Source organism: Diaporthe citri (assembly GCF_014595645.1).
Source record: "Diaporthe citri strain NFHF-8-4 chromosome Unknown scaffold_1, whole genome shotgun sequence".
NCBI classification, from domain to species: domain Eukaryota; kingdom Fungi; phylum Ascomycota; class Sordariomycetes; order Diaporthales; family Diaporthaceae; genus Diaporthe; species Diaporthe citri.
Window position 1 is genome coordinate 3,092,571 of NW_025064846.1, and position 20,056 is coordinate 3,112,626.

Sequence of the window (20,056 nt, forward strand, 5' to 3'; positions counted from 1 at the left end):
GGCTTGGGGAAAAGGGGCCACACGCATTGACTTCTGACGCTTGCATTTGGCACTTGCTTACACACCGCTCGCCTAAGACCGTACCGCACGACCACCGCGGCCACCACCACAGCACAGTAACCGGTCGACTTTTGTGTTGTTTCCACCTAGTCCACCAAATCTGTCGTCGTTCGTTTGAATTGAGGCTCTCTCGTATCCACTCCCTCTACGATTGTTGCCCGAGGATTATTCTTTCCTTTCACTGTACCTGTATTCTTCTTTTTTTTCGCTGTGTTCCCCGAGGCTTCTCTCACTTGTTGATATCGTACCTGCCCCTGCTTCTTTCTCTCGCACTAGGCGGGTCGTGACTCTCGCCGTGTTTCAACTCCCTTTCTGTTGCCCGGCACCGACAACAAAGGACGACTGCTGCTGGTGCGGCTGCTGCACTACTCCTTTGCACCTCGGACTGGAGTGGCCACGCGAGAGGTTTCTCAAAGAGAAAGCCCCGAGTACTGTAGACTACATACTGAGCACACCACCGAGTGGCGCGCCTTCTGCCACGCTCCCTTGACGTCGATCCATTCTTGCACGACTCTTCTCCTCCTGCGCCCTTGCCAGAGCGGAGCTTTTGTGGGCGAGCCCCTGGCATCACCCCTCGACTCGCTTGCCTCCAGACCCTGCACGACACAGGAAAAACGAAGGCACCCGTGGAGCCCACACCGACCTTATTACAGCCCGACGACGGGAGGACGCGCCTTTCTGGAGATATTATCCATTGATCATCCCTGCGGCCAACTGCCAGCACACAACAACACACACGCAGACACGCTCACCTGCTCCCCTCAGATGCATTGACAGCTGCATCGATCCCTTCCAAAGCTCCAGACACGAATCGATCGAACCCTGCCGCCCAGCTGGCTGCCTGACTGACTGACTGCCCGCCCGCTCGGCCTGCCTGTTTTCCCGCCGGCATCCTGCGTGCCTCCCTTCGTTGCTGCGGCCCTGGGGGCACGTCACTCAGGCTACACCCGCATTCCAGTCACATCCCGGCCCAATGGACCTCGACAACCATGGGTCGTCGAGCCCGAACTCGACACCTCGACAGAGAAGCAGCTCTCAACCCTCAGAGGGTCCTGTGAAGCGGAACGACGAGCACGATTCCCTCGTCACCGTCCGCCTGTCCGAACCGCCGAAGCAGCTGACCCTCAACACCAACGTGGACACCAATGGCACGATTCAGAACCGGAGAAGCCTCTTTTCACCCAACCTGAGCGCCAGTCCAATCAGCCCCAGCCCCCTTAGTGCGTCTTCTGAGACAAAACTGGACGATGAGATTATGAGCCCGGTCACGACCACGTATGGTTCAAAAGCAAATTTACAAGAAGAGCTGGACGCACTCCAGGACAACGAGGACGACAGCAAGACGATAAGCGGTGTCGAAGCCGCCGAGGAGTCCGACGACGACGACGAGGAAGTGAACTGGGACCAACTGCAGAAGACAGAGGACGCCGTGGTCAAGGACAACGATTCTGAAGACGTACGTTTCATCCCGGTCTCGGGCCTACCCAACGGCCTCCCCATGGGCCTCCCCAAGAGCCTCCCTCTGTTTCTGGCCCCGTCTGCCTGCTGACCAAAAGCTCTTAACTACAGTCCACCGCCATGCTGCTCGCCCGTCTGGAGCAGGCAAATGACGAACTTGCTACGAACCCGAAAAGTATCAAGGCCAAGAGCCCGCTCGAGAGGGTTCAGCAATCTGCCCGCAAGCCGCGACCGCCTTCTATGGCACAATTACGAGAGATGGTCCAGGGGCCCGTTGCGGCCCCTCTGCGGTACTCGATGTTGCCGCCGCCGCCGATGACAGACCTCGAATTCTACGCGGCGCTGGTCAAGGACTACCAACAGACGGCGGCCCGCCTGCCGACGCTCCTGTCCAACAAGATCCGCAAGGGCATCCCGCCGCCGCTCAGGGGAGTCGTCTGGCAGAGCATGTCCGGGGCGAGGGACTCGACGCTCGAGGACGCATTCGAGAGGTTCACCGGCGAGTCGAGCCCGTACGAAGGCCTGATCGGCAAGGACCTCGGGCGCAGCTTTCCCGGGGTGGACATGTTCCGCGACCCTGACGGCGACGGGCAGCGGATGCTGGGGCGGGTGCTCAAGTGCTACAGCCTGTACGACCAGAAGATCGGGTACTGTCAGGGGCTCGCCCTATTGGTCGGGCCCCTCCTGATGCACATGACGGACAAGCAGGCGTTCTGTGTGCTGGTCAAGTGAGTGCCTATCGCCATCTTCCGATTTTTTTGTTTTGGTTCTGTTTGGCTTGGCGAGATGAGATGATTTGGACACTGACGCCGATTCAGGTTGATGGAGAATTATGATCTGCGGTCGTCCTTCACGCCGGACCTGCATGGGCTGCACGTCAAGATTTACCAGTTCCGGGAGCTGCTCAAGCTGGATCTGCCTGCGCTATCAGGCCACCTGGATGATTTGCAGGTCGATCCCGCCTACGTTTCACAATGGTTCCTGTCCTTCTTCGCGGTGACATGCCCTCTGCCGATGCTGTTTCGCATCTACGATGTCATTTTTGCCGAGGGCGCAATCGAGACGATCATGCGGGTGGCCCTGTCGCTAATGCGCAAGAATCAGGGGCGCATCCTTGCCTGTACCGAAATGGAGGATGTGCTGCAGCTCCTCCTCTCCCGTGGCCTGTGGGATTGCTACCACTACAACGCTGACGAGTTTGTGCATGACTTTGTCAGTCTATCCAGCGTTGTGACCAGAGAACGACTCGCGGCGCTAGAACAGGGGTACAGGGAGAGCCAGTTGACCACCCCACCCACCAGCACTGGCGCCAATGCAGCACGGGCGTCGGCCGTGTCTACCGCTGCATCCCGCTTCCTGGGCCGCCTTTGGGCCAACTCGACCACCTCTCTCAAAGCATCGCCCAACACTGCATCCGCCAACCTCAGCCCCGGAGCAGCATCCCGTCCAATGAGCATGCTGCGCCGAACCGCATCCACAGAGCCTGGCTTCCACATTGAACTCGATGGAAGCCAGCTCATCAACATCCACCTCGTCCGCCTCGAGTGTACTTACCGACGCCACCACAATCTCCCCAGGGACTCGACCGCCGACGACAGCGCCACCCCCGGTAAACTGGCCTCCCAGAACAACAACTCCGACAGCAAGAACCTCCACACCCAGATCGAAGACCTTCTTGTCGCCCTGAGCGATCTCCAGCGACAGCATGCACAGCTCGCCGACCAATTGCAAAAGGAGAGGGAAGAGAGGGAAGAGGACCGCGCGGCCGTCCGCACGCTGCTCACCGGGCTCAGGAAGAAGGGGAGCAATGAGACCCTGACGACTGCACACAGCGGCGACAGCGAAGAGACCATCACACCAGGGCAGAGCATAGAGAAGCTCACGGCCGAGGGGCTCTCAGAGCTCCTGGACAGCCTCGAGGACAGGTTCGGCAGCGATTCCAGCAAGAGACGGTCATCTATAACACAGACTAAGACGCAGATGCGTGATGATGTCTCAAGAGCCAAGGAACACTTGCGCATCGAAATGACCAGGACCCAGGATGCAAACAGGCGGGCCCTAGACCTCGAGGAAGAGATCAAAACCATCAAGGAGCAGCTTCGGGAAAGCCATGCCCACGTGCGGAACTTGCACAACGACAAGCAGCGTCTGGAGAAGCAGGTGCATAGCATGCGCGTGCGCGCTTCCGACTCGACCAACGACAGTGGAGGCGGCTGGTTGTCTAGGAGCCCCAGCACCAAGTCCACTGCCCCTGGCCTGCGGGAGTTCAAGCTCAACCGCAGCAAGTCGACTCCTTCGCAGATCACGGTCAACAAGCGCACCTCGTCGCTCCTGATGATTGACTCGAAGGAGCCCATGCCGCCGCCACCAACGTCCGCACCCAAGTCGGCGTCACCGACGGCGACACAGAAGCCGCCCCCAGGCGACGAGAACGAAGCATTGCTACTTGAGCTGGTTGAAGCAAAGACGGCGCAGGCCGTCGCGAGACAGGAAGCCGATGAGGCCAAGCAGAAGCTTGAGCAGCTCCGTAAGATGGTGGGACTCCCATCAGGGGACCAGCCGGCGGCAGCCCAACCCGCAGCTGCGTCCGTCATGGGCATGTTCAGGAGCTTCTCGTCGCCGGCTGCCGAGGCGACGCCTGCAGCCGATAAGGCTGCTGCACCGGTGGCTCCCGCACCCACTCCGGCAGCGGCGCCGGCACCTGCCTCGAGCGGTGGTGGGTTCTGGGGATGGGGAAGGAAATAAGCAGGCGTACCGGCATGACACACTGCCGAGCTATGCTATACTTTGTCTTTTTGAATCATCACTGGCTTGGATACCCTGGCGTGTCTTCGCTTTTGCTAGCGAGAGGGCTTTGCATATGCTTGAGAAGGGGAGGTGCATGTATATTCACGGGAGAGCATCAGCATCGCTGCGGTGGCTTGAGACGTGTCTTTTTCTATTTTACTTGAGCCGGGTAGAGGCGGGTTTGCAGCATTCATTCAAATACCCTGCCCATCCAACACAGACTGGATGGGGCAAGCTTGATGGGAGAGGAGGAGGGCATTGAGGGGCATTTTTTAGCAGGAGCTTCGATTCTTGGTTGAAAAGAATTGCACAAAGGCGGAAGGCATTTACAACAGGGACTAGATTGGGTCCGAGGCATTTTGTTGCTGCTCATCCTCCCGACGTGGTGAGAGCAACTCCGGAGTTTTTATTATACACACACACTTTATCATTGGGCTTACTGTAGAAATGGATAGAGGACAAATACATAACCTTTTTCCCTCTGTTTCAACCCATTAATGAGCTCTTTTCCTCCCATGGTATTTCCATATAGCGACTGAGCCTCTGTCCCACATGGTCTTTCCTCTACGTCTTCTCGCATTGGCGCTCCTTGGTCAGCGATATCACCAATACCCCAGCTTGAGATCAGAGTCAATGCAGATACGCGACCTACGTGACTTTTGACGGTTCATGCGGAGGCCCCATCGAGACATTCGCGCCTCCTAGGAGTGTTGAGTGGTGTCTACGCAACGGAAAAGGTATCCCACACGGTGTCGGGCCCGAGCCGAGGAGTGAGGCTATAGAGATACCGCGATGTTCAAAGAAGTCGAAACCTCCAAGCCTTCCTATCACAAGTCCTTGGTGATTCAACGGTTCATTATGACTTGATCAGAGTGCGCATCTCAAGGTGACTTGTTTCGTTTCCAGCGTGCCATGTCCCGGGTCCTCGGTAAGATCCTCCTCCTGATCGACATTTGTCACGATGAAACCTGGCCTTACCCGTTCGCCGGGAGGCCGGCCGAGTGACCCCAGGGCGTTCGCGATGTCAAAATGCAGAGGGCCTGGAACGGACTACTTGCGCTGGACGGACTAGAAATATGCTGAATGGGAAATTCGTATTCTCTTCACGGCCATGGCATATTTTTTGTGTGGACGGAGTTTTGTCTCCAGTGTTGCTTTTCGTTAGTCAAAGGCAATTCAAATGAAAAATGTCCTATTGGAGAAGGCATGTGCCTGGATTATCCTTCCTTTTCCCGAGGTCTGAGAGGAGCAGCATGATTGCCGCAGGGCGCCCGACGGGGCAGTCCTAAGCTCCGTGACCGCGAGACGATTCTGCAGAGGACAGAATGGCAGTGGCGCAGAAGAACAACAGGAACTGCAGTCAGTAATCTTTGTGCACAACAGTATGACTGACAAATGAGCTCATTGTGGTTGGGCAGAAAAACTGATGCTAGTCTAGACCGTACGTACCACTGCTGCGAAAGCAGTCAAAAAGAGCACACATTATTTTCCCTGTTTTGTTTATGTCTCAGTCGGGCTGGATCTGGGGCGTTCGTTGGGCGGCCGGGGAGCGAGGAGGGGAGGCACTAAGCCAGTCTAGTCCCGAAAATCACATGCAATGCGAGGCAGCATGACGACAGAACAGCTTGGTGGGTGTCACGCAAGATGATGACAGCTGGGGCGGGCTATTTTCTTTTCTCTCCAGCCTCCTTCGCCTCTGCGGTCCTGTGGCGTCTGCATCAAATCGACGTCCGACCCGACCCTTCATGATCTACAGTGCTATACAGTTGAGCCTGGGTTTGGAGGATACATTATTTTCTGCAGATGGGTTGGATCTGCTCTGCAGGTATGCCCACGGCTCCAGCACCCAGCTCCCTGGGCCTTGGTCCGGCCGCGTTGCTGGCATGTTGTCCTCGTGTGTAGACGGTGCGGGTGTCGTCAACGGCGTCCGAAGGTCAAAAAAGTAGTGGGGATAGCTAGAGGGTAGTGCGCTACGACACAATGGTGTGGCGCCTAGGCAGAGAGAAGCTGGTGGAAGCTGGCTGCTGTTGATAAGGGACCCCCCCTTTTTGTTGCCCACCCTCAAAGTTTCAAGCTGCTGTCCTGCATGTGTCTAAGTAATTAGAAGCGGAGTCTGTGTCATGGGCTCAATAAATCCCTACGCAGAGTATAGCAATCAGGTGAACGCGTTCTCAAAAATGTCCGTGACAGAGGACATGGAGAGAACAGATGACTGCGAACTGAGCTTATTAGCTTAGCTTCCATCACTTACCTCTCTCTGGTGTTGCAGGTGTGGAATGGGTTGTCGTCATGTCATATGTCTACCTTCTAGCAGGTGCACTCACAGTAGCACTTGAAGTGCACTGGGCAAGGCGGGCAAGCCACATGTGCCCCACTCGCCGTGGCCCCCAGGGTGCACAGATTACCTAGGTACCGTTGCCCGCCTGCGAGGTAGGTACTGGGTCCAGGCCCAGAAGGCCTGACTGCTGCTGGTGCTGGTGCTGGTGCTGGTGCTGGTGCTGCTTGCTTTACCTTGGCTAGACCTGACCTGACCTTGACCTGGTCAACCTGCCAACCCGACAACAAAACCTCCTCTGCAAAAACAGCGACGACATCCTCGCACTTGCTCCTTCCACAGCAGCATCCCTCCATCTCCTACCTCCATCTCCTACCTCCATCAACCTGCATCAACACCACCCACATTGCCTGGCATAGAGCTCCATTTTGCCCACAGCCCGTTGTGTGATCTAGCTCAGCTATCCACCTAAGAGCACGTGCTCCCATCCACCAACAACGAGAACAAACCCCTTCCGTTACCTATCATCACCACGTACGCCATGGCCGACACACTTAACTCGGTCTCCAACTCGGTCACCAATGGTATGTCCAGCCCTCCTTGACTTGCTGCCGTAGCTTGGCATCTCTTCTGTCCCGGGACTCGGCTCTCCTGCCACTATCTATCCACAAACCCACGGTGCTGCCTTGCTTATCTATCAGTTGCTCTTGGATGGCTAATACCTCACGTACCATAGGCCCCGTTGCAGACAAGGTTAGAGAACAGCACCAGAAGACTTCCGATGAACTCTCCAACCTCTACGCCTCCCGCCAGACGCCCAACAACCCCACCGCAACAGGCCAGCCTCTGACCCACTACCATTCCTTCTTCTCCGAGCTCCTCTCGTGGAACAACCCTCGTACGTACCACAGCCCACCCGAGCTTCCTGCGCACGCCGGATGCGCGCGGAACACCAAAGACAAGATTCAGGCACTGACAAATACCTACAGGCGCCTCTGCGATCGCCTATGCCTCCATCATCGCCTTCATCATCTCGGTTAGGTACCTGGATGTGATCCGATGGGGCTTCAAGCTCACCTGGATGATCCTGGGCATCACCATCGCCGCCGAGGCCGCTGGGAAGGCTGTTATGAACACTGGCATTGCCAGTCAGCTCCGGCCCCGTCGTTACTACACCGTTCCTCGCGAGACCCTCGACGTCCTCATCGGCGATGTTCATGAGCTGGTTAACTTCCTCGTCATCGAGGCTCAGCGTATCGTCTTCGCCGAGAACATCTGGGCTTCCCTGGCTGTATGTATATCCCGGAACTAGCTGGATACCTCCACAAAAGCTGTATTTTGGCTTGAGCTAACATTTGTGTCTCCTAGGTCTGCGTGAGCGCATTTCTCTCGTACTGGCTCGTTAAGGTCGTCCCGTACTGGGGTCTCGCGCTCATCGGCACCACCGTCGTCTTCACCGCTCCTCTGATCTACACCTCCAACCAGGAGCTCATCGACCACCACCTTAAGAACGCCCAGCAGATCGTTAACACCCAGACCGAGCAGCTTCGCAAGGTCGCCGGCACCCACACCGCCCGTGCCACCGAGGTCACCAAGCAGTATGTCGGCGACTACACCTCCAAGGCCCAGGAGATGCTCCGAGGCAAATCCGCCTCGCCGCAAACTGCCTCCTCGGCCCCGTCCGCCCCATCCGCCCCGGCTGCCCCCGCTGTTAGGGACAGCGACTTCCCCGTGGCCCCCAAGGAGGACATCAAGGTCGAGGAGCCTGCTGTCCCCGCCCAGAGCGTGCCCGAGCCGACTATCAAGCACGAGGAGCAGGAGCCCCTGATTTCTACCTAAGCCAGTCTCCTGCGTTCAGGTGGACTCCTCGGTTCTTTCAGTCACACTGAAGGCCGTCAAATGGCTGCGGGCGGGCTGAAACACGCCACCACGGAACTGTATGTGGTGGAACTTGCCCGAGGCTGGCTCGCTGGAAGAGAGCAACCGAAGTGGAACAGAATGTTGGTGTGAGAAACGAGGTCAGTAGACGAATGACCGGAGGGGTTGGTGACATGGAGGAAGGCCGGGAGATATTGATAAGGGAGGATGGCAGTCATGTCCTTCGGGGATCAGATCACGGCGTGCAGAGCGATTGCGTTGTTCTTTTGACTCTTTTGTCATGTGAAACAGAGATTGACGGTTCATGGTTGACGATGGACGACCGGTAGTCGTTTTTCTTTTTCTCGTAACGGCCAATGGACGGGGTAGTCGTGAGGTTTATCTTAATCCACATTGGTGTCTGTTTTTGTGTTACAGTCTTCCCTGGCGTTCCTTTGATTTCATTTGGTTCGCCTTGCTTTGCTTTGCTTTCAACTGCATCAGTCTGCCATGTTTCCTCTTCGTACAGTACGGTGTAAATCTCACTGCGGCATTGTTGCAATACGCTTCTCCTGTAGCACTTTCGGGTATGGATACGTTCTACTCAAATACTTGCTGTGTGGATGAGCTCGGCAACATACCTGGTATTCCTCGCTCCTCGGAATGACCTCGTCCTAGTGTCCGCTTGCCTTGGTGCCGAGTAACTCCTGTGTCTTGCGAGATTGTGACGGCCGCCACCCACTTGAGATCCATCCAGGAATTTTACGTAGCTCTTCCTCGCAACCGCCGTTCTATCTCAAGTCACAGTACAACTCTGGCCGTGTGTCAGCCGACGACAAACACTTTCCCTACTCCTCATTCTCTTCTGGGTGGGATCCAGCTTGTTTGGCATTGGGGGGCATGGCTTACACTCACCACTGACCCTAGGGTAATAGGAAGGTATAGGTGATCGGTTATTCTATGGGCTCAGCTTGGCAGAATCGAGGATAGCAGGAGTGCATACCGCTAGTTCATAGAGATGTAGTCAGTACATCAACTTTGCCGTTTCTGTGGTAGATTTAGTGTCGCATGCTCACACTACGTCATGCACGCATTCTTTTTGTTAAGTCCTCGCATTTCCAAGTCTCTATCGAAGATGTATAATACAAGCAGTCATGAGGATCGTGACAAGGGAAAGGCGACAGAAACGTTGCGTGGTGTGTCCTCATGGCAGAGGGGAAAAAAGAGAAGATGCACGGAGGTCATCATAGGAGATATTATCTAGACCCCGGAGAACAAGGAAACGCGCGGCAAAATCAGAATCAGATACCAGCACTCAAAAGCACGATGATGGTAACCAAGGACGTTTCTTCGTCAGAAAACCGCCCCTCCAAAAAGTCCAGCCCCTACCCCATAACTCGCCCACAACATGCTCAAAAGGAAGGAAGGTATGGGTGGCCTATGCTCGCACTCCTGCCATACGACGCCGCCTGCGAAAGACGCTCAGTCTGAGCCGTCCATGTCATAAACATCGCTCCCACCTCCGCCGCCGTCAGATACAAGCTCGTCCTCATCGTCGTCTGAGATGATGGCGTACGTCTTCTTGGCCTTGGCAGCCGCCGCTCGGCCCGGACGAGCACGTGGCGGTGGTGGCGGGGAGTCATCTTTCATGGCAACGTCCCCGTCGCCATCTTCCTCGTCGTCAACGAAGTCGAAGGACTTCTTCTTGGACTTGCTTGCAGCAGTGGAGGTCTTGTTCTTCGCTGCGTAGGCCTTGGCAGCTGGAGACAGCTGCACAGGTTTCGCAGGCTTTTCTTCCTTGCCCTTGCTCTTGGTTCCAGCCGGACGCCCACGGCCCTTCTTCGCCGGGGCGGAGACGACATTCAGAGGAGCCTTGGCAGGCTTCGCCTTCGCTGAGGAGGCTTTGGCTGTGGTCGTGCTAGGGAGGACCTCGTTCTCCGACATGTCATCGATGTCAGATGACCTCGTCGGCTTGTGAGGCGACGACCTGGCGAGAAGCTCGTAGTTGGTGTCATCGGGCTCGTCAAAGTCGAAGTTGCGCGACTGTTTCGTCTTCAGCTTGGGGATAGCGGCATTTCCATGTTCGGATCGTGACATGGCAAACAGACTAAGTCTGCCATTGTTCGATGCCGCAGCGGGCTCTCCGATCCCGCGAACCATGGCTCCAACATCTCCGAGCAAATCATCGCCGTTGTCACCCTCGGACTCGTCGTCGTCATCATCAAAGACCCAGGCCTTTTTCTTTGATGCGGCAGCGCGCTTGGAGCGGCCGTTCGCGGGCGCGGCAACCTCCTCAACCTCGGGCTCTTCGTCCTCGACGACAGATTCGACAGGAGAAGGTTTCGACACGGCAGCACGCTTAGAGCGGCTCTTTGCGGGTGCAGTGACCTCTTCGATCTCGGGCTCTTCCGCTTCAGGCTCCTCGGCCTCGGGCTCTTCCGCTTCAGGCTCCTCGGCCTCGGGCTCCTCCACCTCCGGCTCTTCTGCGTCAGGCATTTCATCATCGACGTCAGATTCGACTGGAGATGGCTTCTTCACCGGGGCGGACTTTCCCGTGTTCAGCGTAGCGAAGTCGTCATCGGAGAAGTCCGAGTCTGACCCATCATTGGCATATGACTTGGCCTTGGCTGCTGCGGCGCGCTTGGAGCGGTTGATGGCCGGCGCAGAGATTTCCTCGATCTCTGAATCTTCATCCTTGACGTCTTCATCAGGAGAGGGCACCTTCTTCGCAGGTGCAGCCTTCGGCTTGCTCTTGCTCAATGCGGCAAAGTCATCATCAGAGAAGTCAGACGATGCTCCGTCGTTGCCGTAGGTCTTGGGTTTCGGCTTTGCCCCGCTGAACTTTTGAGCAAAGGCAGCGCCCTGCTTCTTTGGCTCGACGGGCCTCTTGACGACGGTCATTTCCTTCTTCATCGACTTCGCTGCCTTGGCGGTCTTGCCAGGGTCATAATCGTCATCACCACGGTTAGCCTTCTTGCCGCCACGGCCGCCTCCAGCCCCAATCTTCTTGGAGCGGCGACGACCCATGTTCCGAATGTTCTTCGCGATCTCGGCATCCAAGACCTGCTGGTGCTCCCACTCCTCGAGGAACTCGTCAAGATCCCTGGACCAGAGATCCTTCTCATCGAGCATCTCCAGGTCGTCGTGCTCCTTCTTCTTGGCAGCGATTTGCTTCTTCAGCCGCTCAAGGCGCTCAGCGGTCAAGGAGTAGATGGGCATCTATATAACGTCAGTGCACTGGTCTCCGGTAGAGAATGGGGTTTCACGCACCGAAAGAAGATAGTCGTAATCTCCTGCGCCGGGTTCATTAGACGTGAGGTCCTCGTTGTCCTCGTCGTCATCCTGGTCCATCTCCTCGTCCGTGTTTCGAGCTTTCTTCACGCTCTCACCCCGGGGGAAGGCCTCATACTTGCGGTCACGAAGCTCCTCCACCAGGACGGCCTTCTTCTTTCTGGAGACGACCAACTTGCCCTCAATGATCTCCTCGACGAATCGGGCCATGTTCTTCAACTTGCGATAGTCCGCGTGATAGACCTTGAGCCAGTATGCCTAGAAAGCGTCACGTCAGCTTTTCGTTGTGTGCGATGCAAAGGGGGAAAGGGGATGTTGAGGTGCGACGAACCCTTCGCTTGGAGTACATTTCAAGACGGTACAGGTAGAACTCCTCCAGGATGTCCTCAACCTTCTCATACTTCCGGATCTGTCCGCGAACATCAAAAGCAACGAGATTGGTGGTGCCCAGGCTCTTGTTCAGCTTGAATCGTTCGAGGATGCCCTCCTTCCGAGTCTTCTCTATCTGGGTCTCGTCCATCTCGATCTCGAAATGCACATTTGCGTGGTCGTTGTACTCCTTGTAATCCTTGATCCAGGATGCAGCCTTTTCGCCCTTGATGATCTGCTCGAGCTTGGCTTTGAAGTCGTCCGTCCACATGCGGATGGGGAGCTCAGTGATGGTGACAACAGTCTTGGCCCGGCTGTCGTCGAAACCCGCAATGCCGTTGAACCTGTACCTCCTCGTGCCTGGTTCTTCTTCCTCGACTACTCCCTTCCAGCCGCGGAACCAAGGAGTCATTGGCTCGAAGGGAAGCTCTTCTGATGAATCTTCACTGCGGCCCATACGTCTCTTGAGGTTCCTCACAATGTCTTTCGGGCTGTAATTTGGGATAGAAGTGCTCCAACCCGTCCCGATACCGTCAGCACCGTTGCAGAGAACCATGGGAATGATTGGCGCGTAAACCTTCGGTTCAATCTGCTTGCCATCATCGTACTGTAGCTCGAGGTTCGGCTCGTCCAGTGGAGAAAATACACGCCTGGCGAAAGGGGACAGGCGCGTGAAGATGTAACGAGCGCTGGCCGAATCGCTACCACCGGCAAGACGAGAACCGAAGTTACCGCTGGGCTCCAGAATGTTTATGTTGTTCGATCCAACAAAGTTCTGGGCTAGACCAATGATTGTCTGCTGCAAGGAGATTTCACCATGGTGGTAGGCAGTCTGTTCGGAGACGTATCCAGCCAACTCAACAACCTTCTTGTCTTTCGTCAAGTTGCGCTTGAAGCAGGCGTATATGACCTTGCGCTGGCCTGGCTTTAAACCGTCCACAACGGACGGAATGGACCGCAGGTTATCAGCCATGCTGAACAGGATGAGCTCCCTGTTGACGAAGTCGGTGTATGTGATGGATTTGGTAGAATGATCCAAGAAGGTTCCCGGGACAAAGTTCCCGAGCCACTGCTTTCTCGCATCAGCCTTCTTCTTGGAGAAAGCGAGCTCAAAAAGCTCAGCCTCCTCTGTCTTCATGGTCTGGAACTCCTTCAAGTGATCATCCAAGTTGGTAAAGTAGACCTGGGCGTCCTCGTTGGAGCTGGTTCCCAGACCCTTGAAGTACTTGTAGTGCCATCTCTTGATCTCTTGATGGTGTCGTTCTTTCCATCCCTCGTATTCGGGCATGGTGAAGAAGGACTTCAGATGGAGAGGCTTCTTTGGGTTGGGGCCCTGCCAAACCTTTACCACCGGGGTGATGAACTCCCGGAAGAAGTCCGGGATCTTGAGCAGTGAGGGGAATTGGACCTGAAGGAAGTTGATGAGCAAGCCCTTGATGTGACTACCGTCGTGATCCTGATCGGCCATGATCATTAGGTGGCCATAACGAAGGCTCTTGGTATCAGTGTACGCCGTCTTGTGCTTGAGTCCAAGGAATTGTTTGATGTTGTTGATCTCTGCGTTCTTCATGATCTGGTCTATCGAAGCATCACGCACGTTCAGCATCTTTCCCCTCAGAGGGAAGACACCGATGCGATCAGGATCGAGAATAGCGCGGCCCGCCACAGCCAGAGCTCGGGCGGAGTCACCCTCAGTCAGGATTAGAGTGCACTCGTGGCCATTCCTGGTGCCCGCCATGTTCGCATCAACGAGTTTCTCGTTGCTGATGCGGGACCGCTTGTTTCCGTCCGACTTGGACATCATCTTGTCAGCCTTCTTCTCGGCAAAATGAAGGATATTCTCGATCGCCTCCGTTGCCCTGATCTTCTTGATGAAGCCATCAGTCAGTTGGCATTTGCTGCCGAAGGCACTTCCCTTGGTGGTCATTTGCTCTTTGGTTTGAGATGTAAAGGCAGGGTTGTCAATCAAACAGTTAACGAAGATGAAGATGTGGTTCCGGACATGGTTTGCCTTCAGCGAGTGGCCCTTCATCTTCTTGGTCAGGTCTTTCAGGAGGGCATTGCAGATCTGATCAGCAATGTAATTGACGTGTGTGCCACCAGCAGTCGTTGCAATCGAGTTGACGAAAGAGACCTGCTGAAAGGAACCATCTGAGACGGTGAAGCCAATCTGCCACCTTTGGTGAGCCTTGGTGTCTTCGAAAATGACTGTGGCAGGGGCGGGTCCATTCCCGTCTGCGTCGACGTCTTGGCGCTCTGTTGCGATGGCCTTGGCATACATCTCGCAGTACTTCTTCCATCCGAGCTTGAGTTGTTCTCCGTTGAGATGGACCTTGACTCCTTCAACAGTACCGGCCAAATCATAGACTCGCCGGTACAAGAGGGACTCGGTGTGATCGTCAATGCCATCCGGCATGCCAAACCTCTTGAAGTCGGGCTTGAAAGTGACCCTGACGAAGTCCTTGGTCTTGTTGGAGGTGATTTTTGCCTTATCCATCTTGCTCATGTTGTCCCTCCAGGTCGTCTTGTATCGCTTGCCGTTCGACGAGTCCTGACACTCGAGGGAGAACTCTGTGCTGAAGACGTTGCAAAGCTTGGCACCGAATCCATTGCGACCACCGACGGTCTTCTTCTCGGTATCGTCGAAGTTGGAACCCGCAAGTAGATGACCAAAGACCATCTCGGGGATGTAGACACCCTCCTTCTCGTGCATCTCCACTGGGATGCCCTTGCCGTCGTTCTCAACGGAGATCTCACCATTCTCGCGGTCAATGTTGACCTTGATGTAGCTCATGCCCTTGTCGCGCTGCTTGTTGTCGGCGGCGTTGACGAGGATCTCGTCGAAAATCTTGTAGAAACCAGGCACGAAGGAGATCTTCTTGTACTCCATCAAGCACTTCTCCTTGTTGTAGGTCCACATCGAACTCTCGGTGCGCTCGACGGATCCGATATACGTGTCAGGCCGCTTGATGATGTGCTCGAGTTGGGTGAGCTTCTGGTAGGTCTCGGTGGCAGTCTTGGTGGTTCGGGACCCCGAGGGTCCATCGAGTTGCACGAAGCTATCATTCTCGATTTCACCCAGAGGTTTGCCGCTGGACTTCTTTGAGCCAGCGGCTGTCTTTTGCTTCTTGGGAGGCGTGTTGGACATGTCGCCACCAAAGTCACCGTCGTCATCATCGTCGCTCTCTGGCTTCGCGCGTTTCTTAGGTGGCGCCTTTGACTTGAGCGTTGTCTGGACCATCTTCTTTGGCACAGCCTTGGCAGGCTTTGCTGCTGTCGCCTTCTTCACGGCAGCCTTGGGCTTGGGCTTCTGCGACTCGTAAGCAGGTGAGTTGGAGAAAGCCTGTGTCTGCGACACCGATGCAGGCAGACTTGGAGTGGAGGGTCAGGATGGCATGGAGACGTCAGGAGGGGGATTGCCACTTACAGGCTCGGGCGAGAACGCGTCGGAGTCATCTTGTTGGAAGTCATCAAAGTTCGACTCTGCGTCGGAGTCCATTGTGAGGGTGTGTGTGAGGGCCTCGAAGCCCAGGCGCGTAGTCGCAAAGGCTTGCGCAAGTTGGTGAGAGGGCTGTCGCGCAGAACTGCACGGGCGAGGAAGAAAGAGTTGCGCGAGTGCATGAACGGGCGAAGATTACTTGTGGGGTATATCAAGCCGCAGGGGTGGAGGCTTGTCCCGCAGTCCGGTGGGAAGGATTGTGCGATGAGAATGTGTTGTGGTAGTCGAAGAAGCAACGCCAGCAGCCCTGTGGTGATGTGCTTTGTTGTCGCCGTTGTTGATGATGGACGTTGTCGTTGCTGGTTAGCGCTCGTCAATCGCTTGCATTTGCGGCCGTCCTAGTGGTTGCCCGGGCCCAGAGATCGATGTTTGTTTTGGCCGGGTCCGAGACTGCGCTAAAAACGCGGTCGTATCGTCTTACCGCCGAAACGATTGGACGATAGCGCATCCAGCTCCCAGCACGCAGGCGCGTCCTGCAGGGGGGGCTCGAGGGCATGGAAGTACCCAGGTAACCAGGTACCCAGCCAAGGTACTTGGACAGGCCGGTGAGCCGCAAACGCCACTAACAGGTGGCAGGCACCGTACCAGCTCTAGCAACCTGACGTCGTTTACGTGCCATACAGCCAACCTTTTGTTCGAATCCCCAGCAGACGACATGTGATGGTCTACGAGTACAGTGCAGCAAGCCTGAGGCTTACTCACTTCCTCGCTCGCTGGTGGCGTGCATCTCAGTCGACCACAAACCTCGCACGTGCAATGTAATTTTGTACGTATTTGTAGCCCACTCGCTGTTCGTGCTTTCCAGATCCAACCCAGTTAGCACGTTACTCGACTCGTCTCCAGTGACCATTTCTGATCTGCAATGCAAGAGTGGTAATTCTCCAGTGGTACAGCTGGAGTTGTGTGTTTGGCCTCCTTTGGCCGGCCCCTCCTTCTCAACTCGCGCAAGGACACCTGCTGTGCCGCCCAGACAACTCTCAATTGCGCGACCCTGCCCTCTCAGTCACAGTGCCGCTGTTCTTTTCGAGTGGTCGCTGTGGCTGCCTCCTTCGACCCTGGCGATGATGGTTCGGCTCGGTGAGGGATTGGGGAGGCAGTCTGTCCCTGAACCATGACGATATGGCCCTTGGGCTTGCCTAGGTAACCGGCATATGGAGCCAGCCCTCACAGCCGGGGACGGCCATCCTCGAGAAAGGGGGCTGGTCAAATGGCAAATGTGACCTCACATCGGGCGCTGTGCCGACGGCTACTCTGCCACCTGATCTATCACCTCATCGCAACCAGCCTCAAATCGATAGGCAGTCACTCTGTCATGTTGACCTGGTCCGCTGCGGACCTGTCTTTGCCGAAGAATCGACATTTTGGATCGGATCGAGTGAACCCCGAACGCCCACCATGGCCAGCCCAGCTGGGTCGTTGTCTGGTCTACCAGAGCCATGCCTAAGTGTCACTTTTTCTGCTTGTCACATCTCCCCCTCGACCATCGTCTCTCCGGGTGGAGAGCATGTTCCACCGGTGCATGGGCAGCGGATGATTTTCTGCTGCATATCATAGCTGCTGTACGACACCCAGCCGAGCATGAGAGGACAGGAAATTTCCCGATCGAAGTGTACAGCCGTTTGGATATCCACACCCGTCACACAGCACTCATCCGCGCTGCCAGAGCTCCCTTGTCCCCTGCCTGTCAAGTTGCTGCCGTGTCACTGCTGCGAGGAGCACAATCATCTGAAACCAGCCGGGTGTGTCTACACTTGACTTCCTTATCCTCGGCGCTGCACTTCTAGAAGTAACATGGCAGAGCTGGGAGAATTTAAGCTTATGTCCACGACGAACTCGGGGGCCCATGCCCAGGCGGACATGCGACCTGAAGAGGCAGTCGGTTTTGGCCATTGTGGATGACACCTCCCAAGTCGGATGGGACATGGCAGTCCTGTCACTGGAGGACGGCTGGAGTGGTCGGCAGATGTCCTTGTCGAGGCTGGCGTGCGACAATGGTGCATGGACGTGCTGAAATTGGCTGGCTCAAATTGGTACAGCCCAGCTCAGCACGTTCTTTATCTCTACTTCAATAGTCTCTCGCACCGGTATGGCGGGCTCACATCTCGCATACGGCAGACCGCGGCGCCGTGCGGATCCCAAGCTCCTACACGGTCCGCGAGACGACCTCGCCCTCGCGGAGGCTACTCAGTCGAGCACGCCCTGTCTTTCCCTCCGAGGAACATGTCACATTGACGGCTCAGTCTGTGCTTCGAAAGGCACCAGATCCAGAGGCCTGTCATTTCGCTGCTCCCGTTTGGTAGCAAGCACTGGTCATGCCGTCTTTTACGTTTCAGGCAACCTGCTCCATTCAAATACGGGAAGCTGCAGAAATTATGACGGCTGGAACGGTGCGCCGCCATGATTGTCCACCAGGGGCACTTTGACTCGAGGCACCGTCGTCCAATGCAGAGACTCAATGCGTACATGGTACCAGAGCTTTGCCGTCAAGACTGCATCTAGATCGTCCTATTTGGTCAGAGCAGCCAGGGTCTCCGTCAATCGAGCCCCCAGCTGGCTACACATTGGTCACATAGGCGCGCTGCTCCCTAGCTGTACCCCACCAGTTGCTCACAAAGGTTGATGCTACTGTGGGCAAGTCCGTGGTGAACAGACTGACCGAAATAGTGCCCGACTACATGAGAGAAGTCGCCTTACCTCAATCAACCGCTTGCCGGGGTGGCGGTCGAAGCCCTGGCGATGTTGGCCCGTCTACGGACACCACAAGGACGTACTCCGGGACAGCATCAGGGCTGGCTGCTCATGGATGACCAGGGGGGAAATACAGGCATCAATCAATGGCTTCCTGGTGGCCCCGCACGGGCACGCGCTCTGTGTTGCTTTCAGATCATTTCGGCGTGCTTGTACAAGTCAAGCTCGTGGGAGAAACATTGCTCGACACGTTGGCGTAGCCCGTGACCTGCAATCCCCCTTATGGCCAGCCGTCCACCACGGGCGATCCCAACCCCTCAAAGCTTCTGGAAAGGCGGTGGAATCTCTTCCACGAGCGACGACCAGCAACTTACTCCACTCCCGACGCTTGTTGCTGGTGGTCATCGCGGATACGCACAGAACCTCCTCACAGCAGAACGGAAATGAATGGAACAGTCGTCAGGTCTTCTGGCGGTCAGAGCGGAAGGCTGAAAGCTGGGTGGAGCCAGAATATGCAGAGATGTTTTCACCATCTGCAGAGAAGCACGCGCAGAAGGCTGGCAAGCAGCCTCGTTCCCTACCCGGGGGCATGGACAGGGTGCTGGCAACGATGCGGCGTTGATGGCCCCCTACCCCATCCCTCTCCTCCATGTTGAGGGCAGAGCGGCCACGTGTGTCGAGTCAAGCAGGAGTTGTGTCTAGGATATCTGGGTCTAGGGGAAGACTTTTCTTTGTTGCACCCTTCTCAGGAAGCCGCTTAGCCCGGTGACTAGACGGCACCTCCTGCAGCCATCCGTCAGGCTGCTCTGTCAAAGCTTCTTCTGTACATTTCCAAACAAGCCAATGGGATGTTTGGTTGTATATGCTACAGTATTTGCTGTCAAACTGATTTGTTTTTCCTTAGCCACATATCCGCTGCGTCATGCAGTCGCCTGTGTTCACCCTTTCGGGTCAGCGCTCCAGCCTGGTGAAATCTACTGAAACTCTACCTCACCTCGATCCCGGTGCAGCATCAACACTATCCTCCCTGTTCCTGGTCCTGTCAGCGGAGCTGGAGGTACTGGCTAGCTGACCAAAGTAACCATCGGCCCTGATTGTCGCTGGGTTGGACTCGTTGCCGATGAGCAGAGACGCGGACGAGGAGCCCCGGTGCCATCATCGCTGAGGAAACAGAATCGATAGATCGGGAAAAGCAGCTCTAAGGCTGTCACGGAGTCGTTTGACCTTTCCGACCGGCCTGGCCTCCTGATGCCGAAGCGATGCCTCAGCAAAGGTAACGTGGACAACAGCCGGGCCCGACAAGGTCTCGCTCAGTATTCAGCCCAAGCGCAAGCCCAGCAGCACCCAACACCAACACCATTCACGCTCGCCTGATCAGCTGGCCTGCCCTCTGTCGCTCACTCCGATCAGTACTCACTTTGTGGCTTACAACTCGACCCCCAAGAAGAGCGGTGGACGCCGCCAAACGATCATCTCTCCGCTCAGAGGCTCGATTCCAAGACATCCCGGACAAAGGAGCAGCACCGAGAACACCTCCGACTGCGTCGCCTACGGGCAGAAGCCACCGGACTTGCAGGTGGTTGCATGGCCAGTCTCAAGTAAGGAAGAAAGAAAACATCTCGGTTCCTTGTCCACGCGCCCGCGCCCACGCCCACGCCCGCACACTCCATCCCCCTCTCTTGGTCCTTGGAACCGGCTTGGGTGGGCTGGCGACGATCGTGTGGTTGTTTCGCCTGTTTGCCCATTGAAAAGGGGCTTGGTTTCCCTTTCCT

The 20,056-nt window shown here is 56.1% G+C and overlaps 3 protein-coding genes across 3 annotated transcripts; 2 read left to right on the forward strand and 1 right to left on the reverse strand.

Annotated features, from left to right (window-relative positions):
• Positions 1-1,033: 1,033 nt before the first annotated feature.
• INS49_000827 (uncharacterized protein) lies at positions 1,034-4,263 on the forward strand (the record flags this gene model as incomplete). Its single annotated transcript, XM_043161662.1, has 3 exons — positions 1,034-1,516; positions 1,630-2,246; positions 2,337-4,263. 3 exons carry the CDS (start codon positions 1,034-1,036, stop codon positions 4,261-4,263), a joined length of 3,027 nt encoding a protein of 1,008 aa, XP_043030168.1.
• Positions 4,264-7,121: 2,858 nt separating this feature from the next.
• INS49_000828 (uncharacterized protein) lies at positions 7,122-8,419 on the forward strand (the record flags this gene model as incomplete). Its single annotated transcript, XM_043161663.1, has 4 exons — positions 7,122-7,164; positions 7,317-7,478; positions 7,570-7,871; positions 7,949-8,419. The coding sequence occupies 4 exons, from the start codon at positions 7,122-7,124 to the stop codon at positions 8,417-8,419; spliced, it is 978 nt and encodes a 325-aa protein (XP_043030169.1).
• A 1,500-nt stretch (positions 8,420-9,919) lies between these two features.
• INS49_000829 (uncharacterized protein) lies at positions 9,920-15,596 on the reverse strand (the record flags this gene model as incomplete). Its single annotated transcript, XM_043161664.1, has 4 exons — positions 9,920-11,656; positions 11,708-11,986; positions 12,060-15,446; positions 15,525-15,596. 4 exons carry the CDS (start codon positions 15,594-15,596, stop codon positions 9,920-9,922), a joined length of 5,475 nt encoding a protein of 1,824 aa, XP_043030170.1.
• Between the last annotated feature and the right edge of the window lie 4,460 nt (positions 15,597-20,056).